Source organism: Canis lupus, chromosome 1, assembly GCF_011100685.1.
Source record: "Canis lupus familiaris isolate Mischka breed German Shepherd chromosome 1, alternate assembly UU_Cfam_GSD_1.0, whole genome shotgun sequence".
NCBI classification, from domain to species: Eukaryota; Metazoa; Chordata; class Mammalia; order Carnivora; family Canidae; genus Canis; species Canis lupus.
This window is the reverse complement of record NC_049222.1, coordinates 106,796,624-106,811,744: the sequence shown is the minus strand read 5'-3', so window position 1 is coordinate 106,811,744 and position 15,121 is coordinate 106,796,624. Positions and strand designations below refer to the sequence as shown.

At 52.1% G+C, this 15,121-nt stretch overlaps 1 protein-coding gene across 8 annotated transcripts; it reads left to right on the top strand.

The window, feature by feature from the left end:
- Positions 1–6,056: 6,056 nt before the first annotated feature.
- On the top strand, positions 6,057–14,209 carry C1H19orf81 (chromosome 1 C19orf81 homolog). 8 transcript variants are annotated; one of them, XM_038528074.1, is made up of 6 exons: positions 6,057–6,142; positions 6,805–6,872; positions 11,174–11,246; positions 11,349–11,469; positions 12,893–13,032; positions 13,847–14,209. In XM_038528074.1, exons 1-6 carry the CDS (start codon positions 6,132–6,134, stop codon positions 14,040–14,042), a joined length of 609 nt encoding a protein of 202 aa, XP_038384002.1. In that variant the 5' UTR covers positions 6,057–6,131; the 3' UTR covers positions 14,043–14,209. The 8 variants fall into 8 exon arrangements, with proteins under 8 accessions (XP_038384002.1, XP_038384000.1, XP_038383998.1 ...); XM_038528070.1 differs by having other exon boundaries at positions 6,081–6,202; positions 6,805–6,868; XM_038528073.1 differs by having other exon boundaries at positions 6,081–6,202.
- The last annotated feature ends 912 nt before the right edge of the window (positions 14,210–15,121 follow it).

Below are 15,121 nucleotides of genomic sequence, written 5' to 3'. Positions count from 1 at the left end.
TCGCTCGGCTCCTCCCCCCTCCCCTGGCGCAGGTCCGCGGCTCCTCCCCTTGCACCCCCTCCTTCCTCCCCTCTGAACCTGCGGCTTGAAAGCCGAAGTCGCGCGGCCACAGTGAGGAAAGAGGGAGATTTCCCGGGACCGAGGCGTCTGACACCCAGCTCTCTTACACAGTGGAAGATCCAGCTGTCTAGGATCGTGACCCTCTGCTCCCCCAGGATCCAGAGGTCCTGGCCCCCAGCCCCTCTTCTCTCACATGGAAAAGTCTGGGACCTCAGTCACTTCTCCCAGAACCCAGGATACTCAGCTCCCACCCCCCTCCATTCTCACATCCAGGAAACACCCCCCCACACACACACACACATACCCCTACCGGGGCCCTTTCTTCATCAGCCCCTAGACTTGGAGTCCTCCCACCTGGGGAGCTCTGAGGTCTGGCAGTGGGAGGGGAGGCGGAGCCTCAGATTTAGCGGGTATGAGAAATCTCAGCCGGGTGTGAGGTACTAGCAGGGACCTGGGTTTGGATCCTGCCTGGGCTGGCTCCTGCCTTTGTGACCTCGTGCTTTGCTCTTGAGATCCAGTCTCCTCATCAGAAAAAAGTATATAGACAATGAACCTGTTTCGAAGAGATCCAGACGTTTGAAAAACCAGGCACTATAAGTAAAGCACTGGCACCAAGCAGGTGCTTAATGAATCTTTCTCAAAAGCAGCAAGTAAGAATCACTGCCATATTAATAGAAGTTAATGATAATTGCCACTGACTGTGATCTGGGCACTGACTCTATGTGCTTTGAAAGCATTTTCTCATTTAATCTCCACTTTGGCCCTATTAGGTGGGTGCAATTTTGCTGTTCCCATTTCACAGAAGAGGAAACTGAGGTCCATAGGTCAAATCCCATGGAGACAATCCAGAGCCACATAGTCACAGCAGCAACTTTCAGAGGTGTCTGGGAGACCCTGCAATCTTCTTTGGTGCTGCCCCCTCCCCCCATCCCCAGTGACACTCATATAAATATACTCTCTAAGTAAAAAAAAATACTTTCTTCTTCTGACAAGGCAGCTTAAGACAAGTTCCCTCTCTAACTAGATTCTACCCCTCTCCCTACATAATGCTACCTATGTATATATACATTTGTAGTCATTGTCACACTGTAGAATCCCCCAGAAATGCCTCCCAGGTTCACCTTGAATCCTACCCAGAGTACTTCTTCATTCTCCCTGATGGAATGGACCTGCATTTGCACCCAGAGCAGCCTGCATGGGGGGGCATATGCCCAGATGTATGCACCTAGGTCCATGCAGCTCAGAGCCTGTTCACAGCCAGACCCTCACACCCAACTGGCCTGCCAAGAGTCCACAGGCAGCCCCGTTCCCCAGGAGAGGTACATGGAAGGAAGTGCAGCAATGCTCACATTCAGAGACGTGTACACAAATGAGCTTGCCAGACTACCATGATGCATCTCCAAAGAGACATCTACTCATTGGCTGGCAGCTGTAGTGTACTGGTCGTACCTGTGATTTGGGAAATGGCGAAGCCAGATTCCAATCCCAGGTCTCTGACATTTGACATTAAGGAAATTGAGCCTCAGAGAAAGGAAATGCCCTGTTGGGTCACAAGGCTGGGAAATGTCAAAGTTGAAGTTCAAAATCATGTGGGTCTGAATCTAGACCCTTGCATTCAGCCACTACATTGTTTGCATCCAGGAAGTTTGAGAACCTTGCCTGTCATGACCACTAGATGTGTAGAACAGCATAGAATACCGGACAGGGAGGGAACCAGGAGACACAGTCCTCCATATTCATTTAATTCCATTCATGCACTCAGATACTTAGTAAGCATAGGGGTGCCTGGGTGGTGCAGTCGGTTAAGCATCGGACTCTTGATTTCAACTCAGGCTGTGATCTCAGGGTTTTGTGGTGGAGCCCCGAATTGAGCTTTGCACCCAGTATAGAGTCTGCTTGAGGTTCTCTCTTCCTCTCCCTCTGCCCCTCCTGCTCATGTGCTCTCTCTCTCTCTTAAACAAACACACACAAACCACTTTTTAATTTTTTAAATTTTTAAAAAATATTTTATTTATTTATTCATGAAAGACACAGAGAGAGAGGCAGGAACACAGGCAAAGGGAGAAGCAGGCTCCATGGAGGGAGCCCGACACGGCACTCAATCCTGGGTCTCCAGGATCATACCCTGGGCCGAAGGCGGCACCAAATCGCTGAGCCACCTGGGCTGCCCAACAAACCACAATTTTTTTTTAAGATTGTACTTATTCATTCATGAAAGACAGAGAGTTAGAGGGAGAAGCAGGCTTCTATGGAGAAGAGAGCCTGACATGGGACTCGATCCCAGGACCCTGGGATCATGACCCCAGCCAAAGGCAGACGCCCAACCAACTGAGCCACCCAGGCATCCTAAATAATTTTTTTTTTAATTTACTGAGCATCTACTGTGTGCGAGGCACTGCTCTAGGCACCAGGTTCAGTCAAGGACAAAGCAAACAAAAATCCCAACCTCGTGAGGGTTCATGGTTAGGTAGAGGAGACGTACAACCATCAAGTAACTATCTATATGGGGGCATCTGGCTGGCTCAATTGGAAGAACATGTGACTCTTGATCTCAGGGTTATGAATTGGAGCTCCACATTGGGTTAAGTAGAGATTGCTTAAAACTTTCAAAAAACTATATGTATTAGAATTAATGCTATGTGTCTGAGGAGGTCATGGAAGGCTTCCCTGAGGAAGTGACCAAGTGATGTTTGAACTGAACTCAGAAGGGGAAGTAGGCATAAACCAGGTGAAGATGTTGTGGGAGCCTCAGGAAGTACACCAGTGAGAAAGAATAGCCTATGTGAGGCCAGGGCAAGAGGGAGTTTGGCTCATTGAGGACTGCCAGACATATAAGCTCCATGGGGGTAGTACTTTGTTTTGTTTACTGCTGCATCCCTGCTGCCTGACACATTGCCTGGCACAAGGTAGGCACCCAATAAATATTGATTGGTTGAATGAAGGAGTGAACAAGTGCATGAATAAATAGAGGAACCTATAGATGTGTGTATGTATGGGTGGGTGGATGGATAGATGGATGGATGGATGGATGGATGGATGGATGGATAGATGGATGGATGGATGGATTGATGGGTGGATGGGTGGGTAGGTGGTAGATGGTTGGGTGGATTGATGGATGGATTAATTTGCATAAATAACTACACACAAATATTCCTGAAAATAGATGCAGGTACATACCCAGAGACATGCACACATGTGTGTAAACAAAGATTCACCTCTTCTCCTGGTGCTGCCCCTGGAGAGGACAAATACTGAGAAGTTGGTCAAGCTGGCTAGGGCCCATGTGGATGAAGATGCAGGGAGGCAAACCCTCTGACCAGGGCTACAACAGGCCCCACCCCCACTGCGGCACTGACATAATTTCTGGAATAGGAGGAAAATGCTGATTAAGGGATTTGTGTCCCAGGCTGTGAGCCAGGCCAGGGAGTGGGATAGGAATGGCCCAAGAGAGATGAGGTGAATGGTAGAGGGAGGCATGCAGGGCTAAGACAGAGAAAGTGACAGATAGAGAGACACAGAGAAACAGAGATGGAGAAATAGAGCAATGGAGACAGAGACAGGCAGAAAGCTATAGAGACACATAGTAAGAGATGAACAGAGAAAGTCAGAGATCTATGACATAGAAATTCAAATACAGACACAAAGTGAGAGGAGACAGGGTTCTAGAGATGAGAGACCAAGAAAAATAAAGATATAGGGAGAAATGGAGACATAGGGAGATGGAAACAGAGAGCCAGACTCTAGAGGAAAGAAGAAAGAGACAGAGATGGAAAGAGAGAAGATACCCAAAGAAGGAAGAAAGAGAGCTCCAGAAGAGGCAGCTAAAACTAGTCTCAGGGAGGGGAAGACATTTGCCCAAGGTTGCACAGTCTGGACATAGCACTTGATGCTGGTCTGAGTCCAGAGTCCATTCTATGTTCTCTTCTTGAACCCTCTGTTGCTTCATGAGGCCCAAGAGGGACAGGGAAAATGGGGTTGGGGCTGCTGAGAGTGGGCCACAGTGAGGGAGAGAAATAGTCATTCACTGACTCACTCAACACGTCCTGAATGGGGTGATACTGGAGAGTCATAGATAAGTTAGGACCCGCTGGTCTATCAGGGCAGGTAGACGCAGGCCCAAATCCCTGAGCAAGACAGAGTGGACCATGTTCAGTGATCGGGGAAAGGAGGAGACAAAGAAAGTGCAAAGGAAGGAGACAAAAAACACAGCTGGCAGGAGGAGGAGTCAAAGAAGGGTTCTGGAGGAGGGGACATTTGAGCTCTTATTAAAGGATAAGGAGGGATCTCTGGTGGCGCAGCGGTTTAGCACCTGCCTTTGGCCCAGGGCGTGATCCTGGAGACCCGGGATCGAATCCCACGTCGGGCTCCCGGTGCATGGAGCCTGCTTCTCTCTCTGCCTCTCTCTCTGCCTCTCTCTCTGCGACTATCATAAATAAATACAAATTAAAAAAAAATAAAGGATAAGGATATTTGGGCATGGGGAGGTGGAGAAGAGCATTCCAGATGGAGGGCACAGGCTGTGGAAAGTGAAAACAGGAGTGGTGGGGAAGGGACTGGAGAATGTTTGAAGGGGTCAGGTGGGAGAGAAGGGTGGGACCAGACTGCAGATCTCAAATGCCTGGCTGAGAGGCTGCAGTGTTGTCCGGAGGCACTGGGGAGCCATGGGAGAGCTGCACACTGGTGACAAGCAGAGTCAGCTCTGGGTGCAGAAAAACACCTTGCAGGAAAAGGAATGAGGAGGGGAGGGCAGGAGGAAGGCTGGGGCAAGGGCCCAGGCAGGAGAGAATGAAGTCTGAGTGTCAGGTCTGTGGTAATGAAGAAGAGAGGAAGCAGCAGAGGGAGGTAGGAGGCAGGAGGGATGAAGCCCGGGGACTAAGAGGCTGTGGGGACTAGGTGGTCCCCTGTGGTCACGGGAATGGAAGATGTCCCCTGTCCTATAGAGATGGAGTTGGCCACCGGAAATGGAGAAGGACAGCTCAATGGGAAAGACAAGAAGGTGCTGAAAGGGAGTCAGGGCCACCGAGGACTATTTAAGGGAGGACTGTTTTAATGGCCAATGACAGAGACCTAAGCATAAGAGGAAATTAATTGGGTAGATGAAAGGTTCAGGCATGACTGGATCCAGGTATCCCAATCAACCTCAGGAATCTGTCTGTGTCGGGAAGCCTGGGTGGCTCAGCAGTTGAGCGTCTGTCTTTGGCTTAGGGCATGATCCCGGAGTTCAGAGATCGAGTCCCACATCGGACTTACTGCATGGAGCCTGCTTCTCCCTCTGTTTATGTCTCTGCCTCTCTCTCTGTGTGTGTCTCTCATGAATAAATAAATAAAATCTTCTTTTAAAAATGAAATCTGTCTGCATCTTTGATCTCTACTTTCCTCATGTTGACTTTGCTTTCTGCACGTTTCCTCCCCTTTCCTCCCCGTATGGTGATGTGAGAGCTCCCAGCAGCTCCAACCTAGACTCTGACCAGTCAGGCAAGCTTAGCAGAAAAGGGAAGATCCTCCTTTATAACAGATCCAGTAAAAGTCCAAGGGTGAACTCTGTATCCTAGATTGTTTTTTAAGCTCACCCCTGAAGAAATCACTCAGATAACCAAAGCAGAGAGCCTGTGCTTATCAAGTCAAGGCAGAGACCATTTGGAAGTGGAGAGTAGAGGACCAGAGGTGCAGGTAACAGGGACAGAGATGGGGGGACAGAGTAACGAAGGAAGTCCAGCCTCTACTCCCGCAGTTTCTGCTGAGAGCTCTGCAGACACAAAGAAAGATCTGCCTAAGGAAAACCTGTGTGGCACAACTCCTTTCACTCCTGCATTTGGGCCCAGGAGCCCCCAGGCTGTCCACCTCTGGAACCAGGAATCTGGACTCCCACCCCCTCCTCCCTTAGAACTAGAGGTTCAGGACCCCAGCTCCTTCCTTCCTCAGAGGCAGGAGTTGGAGCCCCCAGCCCCTCCCCCTCCCTCTGGAGGTACCATGGCAACCAGGCCCCTCCCCCCACTTTTCCCTCCCCCATATAGAATCCAGTTTCTGTTTGAATCTGGCCTGTGTCTAACCAGTTCCTGCGTGAGACAGGGATGAGCAGAGGGCAAGTGGGACCAGAAAGAGGATGACACAGGGCTGGGGAGCCAGTTATGAGAGCAGAGAGGTGGAGAGAAATGGGAAGAGGAGACTGGAGAGAGGTGGGGAGAGAGGTAGGGAGACAGAGAGAGGGTGGTAAGCTTGGAGAGAGGCAGATGGCTATGAAGAGAGGGAAGGACAGAGGGCTGGGGAAATGTTGGGGAAACTAGGGGAGAAAGAGACTGGGGGGATGGAAGGAGGGAGGGGTAGAGCAGTGGCGGGGAAGAGAGCAGAGAAATCAAGGGAAAGAGTGGAGGAGAGATGGGGAGAGATCAGGGGGAAGAGATGGGGAGAGAGAGAGGGTGGGAAGGGGGCAGAGAGATGGGGAGAGAAGGAGGATGAGCGAGGGAGAGAGGCAAGGAGAGGCAGGGAGTTGAGGACAAAGGAAAAGACAGAGGAAGCAGGAAAGTGGCAAAGAAGGAATCAGAGCACACAGGAGTTGGGACTCATTGGGTTCCCAGAGGTTAGGGGAACCCGGATTCCCATTTGGTCTCAGCCCTCCAGTTCTTTCATATTTTACCCTGGGGGCTTCAAAGAGAAGACAGCAGCGGGGAGAAGGAGCTGGGGTGGGTGGCCCCGTCAGGGCTCTCCTCCCCATCCTCCTGAGACATCCCTCAACCACCTTCCCAGGATGCAGCAAGAGGTGGAGACCCTGTGCTCCTCCACCGTGGGCAACCCCAGCATGTACAGGGAGGCAGGTATTGAGCAGAGTGCGTGTGCGTGTGCGTGTGCGTGTGTGTGTGTGTGTGTGTGTGTGTGTATGTTGGGGGGAGGAGGAGGGGTCCGTTATCCATGTGCTGTGTGATAATCCTGGCTTACAGTGTGGCCTTAAGCGAGGCACTGACCTAGCAGAGAGCCACCCCAGACTCTGACATTGACCAGATTCCTGGGCAGCACCCTTTGGACCTCAAAGATCCATGAGCCTTTGCAGTTCCCTGGCCAGTGGCCTGGACCCAGAACTACATTTCTTATGAGCCTCTGGGACCTTCTCAACTCTTCAGAGGCCACTGTCTCCAAGGTGCCCTGCCCTGGTCCCTCACACTCTCTTTTTCTCCCATGCTGAGCTCAACAGCTTCCCCCCAAACCACTCCTCCCTGCTTCCCAACTTCAGTGGTCCCACTACCAAGCTGGTCACTGGGCTAGACCCCAGTATTGGCCCTCTGCTCCCATTTCCACCCATATCCATCAGTCCCCAGACCCATCTTCCTGCCCACTGCTTTTGCCCCGTGTCCACCTCTCCATCCCCGCAGCCCCAGCTCAGGTCTTATCCTCTTCCATGTGAATGCTTTCTCTACCAAACTCCTGGCCCCCTTTTCCCCCCTCCAGTTCATTCCCCATTTGGCTCCTGAGGGGTCTTCTGACCGCCAGCACTGACCCTGTCCCTCCTCCACTCATACCTCTTCTTCCTTCTCCATCACTTCCAGGATAGAGTCCCAGCCCCTTCAGCCTCAGACCCTGAGTGGTCTGTCACCAGCTGACAATTTGAGGCTCATGTTCCAGGGCTCACTACAGGCACCCTACTTTAGTAGGGTCATTCATTCATTCATTTATTCACTCAATCAACATTTATTGAGTAGCACCTTGGTGAGGATGCATTTGGCAGCAGGTAATAGAAATTGGACTTAATGTAGTATAAAGAATAGGAGAACCAGGGGTACCTGGGTGGCTTGGTTGGTTAAGTGTTTGCCTTCGGCTCAGGTCATGATCCCAGAGTCCTGGCATTGAGTCCCACATCGGGCTTCTTGCTCATGGGGGAACCCTGCTTCTCCCTCTCCCTCTGACTGCTGTTCCCCCTGCTTATGCTCTCTCTCCTGTTTGTCAAATAAATAAATAAAATCTTAAAAAAAAGAATAGGAGAACTATTATCACCTCAAAAGAAGCCAGAAGTGGGGTATGTTGTAGGTTTGATTGAGTCAGCAGCTTGATGATGATATTGAGAACCCAGCTTTTATTCCCCTGCCTTTTGGCCCTAGGATATGTATCCTTTGCACAAAACCTTGTGTACCACAAAATGGCTGCCACAGTTCCAGACATCATTTGCAGAGGTCTTCATCTTAAGAACCCCCCAAATGATCTCTTCTCACAACACTGAGATCAAGACATGAGCTTAGATCAAGAGTCAGACACTTAACTGATTGAGTCACCCAGGTACCCCCACCTCCCGCCATTTCTTTATCTGACCAGCTCCTCCTTATTCCTTAGGCCTCACTATAGATACAACCTCCTCCAAGGAGACTCCTCTGATTAATCCTAGATGAGACTTTGCCTTCACCTCGTGACACCTCCACTGTAGCTTGTATTGCCCTTTACAGTGACTGTTTCTGTTACAGTGACTGTTTCCTCCCCCACCAGGCTAGGAGTTCTTGGAGGGCAGGACAGTTTGCCTAGACAAGAACGGAGTGAGAGGCAGTAGACTGGGGAGATTGAGAACACAGAGAGTCTGGACCCAGACACCTAGATTTTTATCCTGATTCCGTCACTTAAGGCTGTGTGACCTTGGGCAAGTCACATAATCTCTCTATGCTTCCGTTTCATCATTTGTGAAACTCTGCTGTTTCAGAAAGTTGTCATGAGGATGCAATGGGAAACACTTTGAAAGTGACTGGCTTTTTATTTTATGATTTTTTTTTTTTTAAGTAAGCTCTAAGGGCTTGAACTCAACAACCCCGAGATCAAGAATTGTATACAATACCAACAGAACCAGCCAGGAGTCCCAAGAGCTTGGCTTTTTAAAAATGATTGTAAACATATAGTTATTATTACTGTTATGTGGACAGATTTGAGGAGATTATTGTGTTGGAGGGATGTTGGAGGGATGTATTGTGTGATGGAGGGGAAGCCAGTATATATAGCTCGAGGAAAATAATCAGAGAAGTCAACAGGGGCGACCACATGCAGGGCTGGCGCTTCTCAAAGGAGGTCTTGTTAAAATGCAGATTCTGATCCCATAGGTCTGGGGCAGACCCTGAAATGCTGTGTTTCCTTCTTTTTTGGGTTCCAATTTATTTTCCAAGTTACATACTTAAAACGAAGAGATCTTAAATATATTTCAATCTGTTCTGACAAATGCCTGGATTGATCTCACCCAAACCACTGTGAAGCACAGAATATTCCCCTGACCCCAGTTCCCTCACCTCATACATGCTGTGTTTCAAACAAGGTAGGGCTCCCCAGATCACACACTGAGGAGCGAGTCCCCACCTCAGGGAGGACTGTAACCTGAGGGCAAGAGGAAGCCACTGGTGGTTTGTAAGCATGGGGTGCTGTGATGGAATGATCACCCCAGCTGCCCTGTGGAAACAGATGGGAGGTGGGAAGATGGGGACCAGAGAAGGGGACTCACTATGGTACAAGCTGAGTCAAAGACCGCCAGAAGCATAGCTGTGACATAGCGATGTGTGCTGGAGACAGCCCATATCTGCTCACAAGAGCCGATTTAAATTTTGCAAGCTGGTTGTTAAAACTGTGGGGAGCATGAAAGTGGTCATGGTGGGAGTACTGACAGTGCGAAAACTGACAAATGCTACAATCTGTGTGTGTGTGTGTGTGTGTGTGTGCGCGCGCGCGCGCGCGGGCACACACGTAAAAGAGACAGAGACAGAGAGAGTGATATTAATTAAACATTTACTAGCACACCACTGAATCTATTGACTTGTACCGAGGGAGTCCATAACACCCGGGATGTCTTAGTAGAAGGGTGTAAGGGAGGACTTATTATATTGGAGCTGCTGGGTTAGGTGACTTTGGGGGACTGAGGGAAGCAGGCTTTGCTCTGGATCTGATGCTGGCAGGAAGTGGAGGCAAGCCTATGACGCAGGAGGGATGAATGGAGCTAACATTGTGGGTGGCGAAGCAGCAACAGCAGCTCTGAACCAGGAGGAGGATGTTTGGTCATTTCATGGTTTGGATGGTGTTCATGTTGTGTCGTGTTGAGACATGACTCTGCTCTTATTTTTATCTTGGTCTGGGCATGTCATGGTCACAGAGTGGCCTTGGCCGACGTTAGTGTGGTGTGAAATTGTTTGTGTCCGATAGGAATGCGCCCTGGCTGTCAGGAGCTCCTCTCCTCTTTGCTCACCTACTGTAATAAAGAAACACTCCCCAAACACAATGGCCTTAAGAAGAGAGTGTATTTCTCTCATGACAGGAGGCAGGCAGTCTGGATTGGTGGGACATCTCAGCCCTGTGAGATGACTCAGGGACCCAGATTCCCTCCATATTGTTGCTCTGGCGTGGCCGAAGCTGGCTCGTTGCTACCTCCACATTCCAGTGCAAGAGAAGGGGCAACAAGCCTAAGACAAGAAATCTCTTAAACAAAAGACTTCAAGGTTGCACTCCTCACTCCCCTAACGCTGTTGGTGAGAACTGGGTCACATGGCCACGCACAACTGCAAGGGATGCTGGGAGCTGTTCTCTCTAGCCAGGCGGCTGGCTGTGTGCTGGGTCAAACTCTAAGACTGCAGAGGAGGGGAAAGATGGATTATGTGGGACAACTAGCAGTTGGCCATAAGAGAGGCCTGTTTGTCAATGGAGGAATTGCCTAAAAGGGCTCCGATTTGGCAACAGTCTAGTTGCAATCAGGAGGCCAGTTCTGAGAGTGTTGGGAAAACCGCCAAATGGATTCAAAGGCTGCTGCTGGGCTGGGGTGACTGGAACAGGAAAAAAAACTGGGCAAGTCCCTTCCTCTTCCTCCCACCTCAAAGTCTCTCTCTCTCTCTCTCTCTCTCTCTCTCTCTCTCTCTTTCTCTGGTGCCCCCTTCAGGCAGAGCCTAAAAGGAACCCAGCCATTGGAAGAGCACTGGGTTGGTAGAGTCCCAGCACTGGGATCACAGACAGAGTGGGTGCAGAAGGGAGTTGCTGGGGGCTGAGAGGCAATAGCTTAGTAACTAGCATAAGAGCTATTTGGGAGTGGCATGGACACCACCTGGTGATGCCCATTTAGGCAGAACAAGGCCTGAGGAGTGCTCAGGGCAGCTGACACTGGGTTCTTCACCCCCAGGAGCCCTTCTTGTGGACCGAGAGACCCCAGAAGAGATGCAGGTCCGGGGCCTGGGCAGGCCTGTCAAATCCTCGTGAGTGGTCCCTGGCCCTATGACTTCTGATCTCAGCTCCCCCAAGTGCGATGACAGCAACCCGTGACTTCGGAGGTCCCTGCCCGCTCCTTCTCTCCCCAGGAAGCAGTACCTGCGCCAGGTCATTGCAGAATATGAAGCACTGGACCGAGAGCTCCCGTGCATCCGGAAGTTCCCCATACCACCCGCTGCCCAGCCTCTCTGTCTGTGCATGGAGACCTCAGTGAGTGGCCCCCGCTTCCCCTTTCGACTCTGGGCCCTGAGTTTCTGCACAGTTTGGCTGGGAGGCCAGAAAGGGAACAGGCTCAGAAACGAAGTGGACAGGGTTTAAATCTAGGCTCTGAGGCTTACCAGCTGGGGGCTTAGCACCATGTTTTAGATTGCTGAAAATTGATTATGACTCTGTCAAGGGGCAATCATCACATTTATCACTGCTGATCTCAGAGAGGCAGAGAGAAGGGGAGAAAGAGAGGGCAGAGAAGGGAGACTGAGGAATACAGAGTCCTGTTAATCCATCTACCATGAAATTCTGTAAAGTTTGCAAACATAGCAAAGACAAAAGATAATGCCCCTGTTTTTGGCACATTTCGTGAACTGGCCATTCGGTGTACAAATCTGCTAGCAATCCCTACACTCAGAGGAGGTTCTCACTGGTAAATTCAAAGCACCTTAATAGGATGTTTCCCGGGCAGCCCGGGTGGCTCAGCGGGTTGGTGCCTGCCTTCAGCCCAGGGCGTGATCCTGGAGACCCAGGATCGAGTCCCACATCAGGCTCCATGTATGGAGCCTGCTTCTCCCTCTGTCTGTGTCTCTGCCTCCCTCTCTCTCTGTCTTTCATGAATAAATAAATAAAATCTTAAAAAAAAATAGGATGCTTCCCATGTGCCAGGCACAGGCATCAGAGGCACTCCCTCAGCTGATCCGTGTGACTTGAACCCAACACAGAGATTGTTGTCCTTGTTAAGGGAACCCATTCCCAGCACATCCCTCCTCTCCTTTGTGTCTCTGAACAGGGGACCCCACTTCCCCCACACATAAATCCACAGCTTGCCTTACTGGAGGTGACCAATTTCATGATTTCATCCTAGTTCATCAGCAATTTTATATGTTCTGAGGATGGTATATCACCACAGTAATCTCATGCTGAAGATGTGGTTAGTGATCCATGTTTTTGAATGACAAGAAATCAATACCCCTATGATCCTTATTATTATTATTATATTATTATTTTTACAACTGAACGTTCCTTAAAATGCTAATAGGAACATAAAAGGAAAAACGTACAACTGAAATCCTTGCGGTATCTTCAAGAGCTGCTAAAAGGTTGCCGTCCAGCGCAGGTTGCTGGAAAAGTTTTTGGTAGATTGGTAAAGTTGGCTAAATTGGTGAGTCATTTAAGCCTACTGTTGGCAAGTCGGCCCGCTACGAATTGATTTTTGGAGAATAACCTAGAATGACAGGTAGATGCTTTTCTATCTCAGAGATACCTGTGCTCTCGCTTTGACTAGAGCGATAGTGTGAACCTTGCTTCTCAAATGCCACCTGGGGTTCTGGCAGGTTCTGCAGGTGGGTCCAGGGTGGGGACTTCGGAACCCGGACTGAACCTGAATGTCCCATGCTGAGGCTCTTTCCCCTGACTCCTGCAGCCAGAGGAGGACCTTACCCACCTGGAGGTGCTGGAGGCTCTGGAGGCCGAGTTACCCGGAGCCATGGAGGGCGGGCGCGTGAGCAACATCCGCTTTGAAAATATGAATGTCATCTGTGGGACTGCGGGGCGCCGGGACAGGTGAGCCTGCGGCGGTGTCGGAGCCAGGAGGGAATGAGAGGGGCGGGGCCGGGAGTGGGGGAGGCGAGGGGCGGGGCCTAGCGTGCGCGGTGGGAGGGCGAAGCCGGAGCCCGGCGCTGAGTGGGCGGGGCCAGAAAAGAAAGGCGGCTGGGTCCGGAGGCCCCCGGGAGGGGCCGTGTTGGTGAAACGGCGGACGACGGCGCTGAGTGAGAACCGGGAAGGGGCTCAAGTGGAGAGTGAATGGGGTGAGGGGGCAGGGCCAGGCGAGATCGGAGAGCAGGCGGGATTCTGAGTGAGGAAATGGGCTTTGGGAGACCTGGTGGTGACCTGGACGGACACTACCGAGGTCTGGGGTCCGAGCCTGGGAAGGCAGCTCCGAGGGGGCGGAGCCTGGACCCAGCACCTTGAGGGCGTGGGATCAGGAGTGATCGGGAGGGCAGATGGCCTGGAGAGTCTAGTCGGGGGCGAGGCCCGGAAAAACCTAAATCAGGGGACAGGCCTGAGAGATACACTGAAGGACCCGGCCCTGGAGCGGCGGTTTGAAGAGATGGAGTCCCCAGTTAGGGGACAGCCCGAGACAGCGAAGAGGGGACCCATGATGACCCGCGTCAGGGTCGAAGGATGGGTTGACCTCGGCGAGAGGGCAGGGCTGCAGAGGGCTTTAGGGACAGAGCGGCGAGTTCAGGAACCGGAGTGGGTACACGAACAGGGACCAGGCAGGGACCCTCCGACAATCAAAGGCGGGGCCGGGACCACCAGCGATTCCCTTCGCTCTCCGCCCCGTCCCTGTCCTCCTGGCCCCGCCCCCTCGCAGGTGGCTCATCACGGTCACGGACTTCCAGACTCGCTCGCGTCTGCTGCGCTCTGGCATGTGCCTCCGCGGGGTCGCACGCCCGCTGGTGCGCCACGACGAGCTGCTGCTGGCGGATTACCGCCTGCACCTGCGCCGCTCCCTCGTCCGGCAGCGCATGCTCGAGGCGTTGGGGGCGGAGCCGACCGAGGAGGACTGACACGGAGGGGGCGGGCCCCGGCTGCGCTTCCACACCGCCCAGCGGGCTCGGGCGACCCTCCCCGAACCCCCGAGAGAAGGGGGCGTTGCCTCCCCAGGAAGGAGGCGGGGCCGGCTCGAGGGGGTGGATACTGTGAGTTTAATTATAAAGAATGACCTGGTACAAAAGCCATTTCTCTCTGCAAAATCTTGGTGGGGACTCAGGGGGAAGGAGGTGATAGGGGGTAAGGATGAACCCCCATAATATAATCCCGCCTCCCTCATCTTCCCCCAGTCCCTGCAAATGGACGCCTGGGTCCCAATCCCTTGAGGGATGAACTGAGGCTCTCGAGAGGGAAGACCCGGGCTCCGGGGCTTTCAACCCATGCGGATTCCTGTCTCAGCGATAACCAGACGTCCTCATCCGCCCCCCTCCTCTTTTCTCCTCCCACCCCCCTTGGAAGACAATTCTCGGGCTTTTATTTCAGGTTTTTTTTTTTTTTTCTGGATTTTTTTTTTGTGTTTGTTCTAGGGTTGTTTTTTTTTTTTTTGTATTTTCTTTTGTTATTGTTCCTGTTTTTGCTTTATCCTCTCCGCCCCGCGCTGCCCCCATCCAGTCCCTTCCCCCTCCCACCCCGACCTCTCCTCCCCCCTCCCCACCCCCTACACCCTCCCCAACCCCGCGGCACCCATCCAAAATGAACAAGCCCTTGATAGACGGGCGCCGCGCAGGCCCCCTGCGGACGGGGGGCATCCGACAAGGGGGAGGGGGCGGGTAGGGGCCCAGCGCGACCTCTGCCCCCCTCCTTGCCACCCCTCCCCCCTCCCACAACCCTCCCGCAAGGTTCCCCGCAGATCCCTGACGTGGTGAGGGGGAGAGGGCTGCAAGCACCCTCCCCCCCATGGACGGAGCGCCCCCCCCTCGGGGGGTAGGGGGCAGCAGAGGGGGGAATGGGCTTGGGGAAAGGAGGGGGAGCTCCCTTCTTTGGCAGCTGAACATGGGGGGGACCTGAGGGCAATGCCCTCCCCCCTTTACCCACAGTAGGAGAGGGGGCTTCCCAGGGGAAAGGGTGGCTTAAAATTCCCAAGCCCCAGGAATAA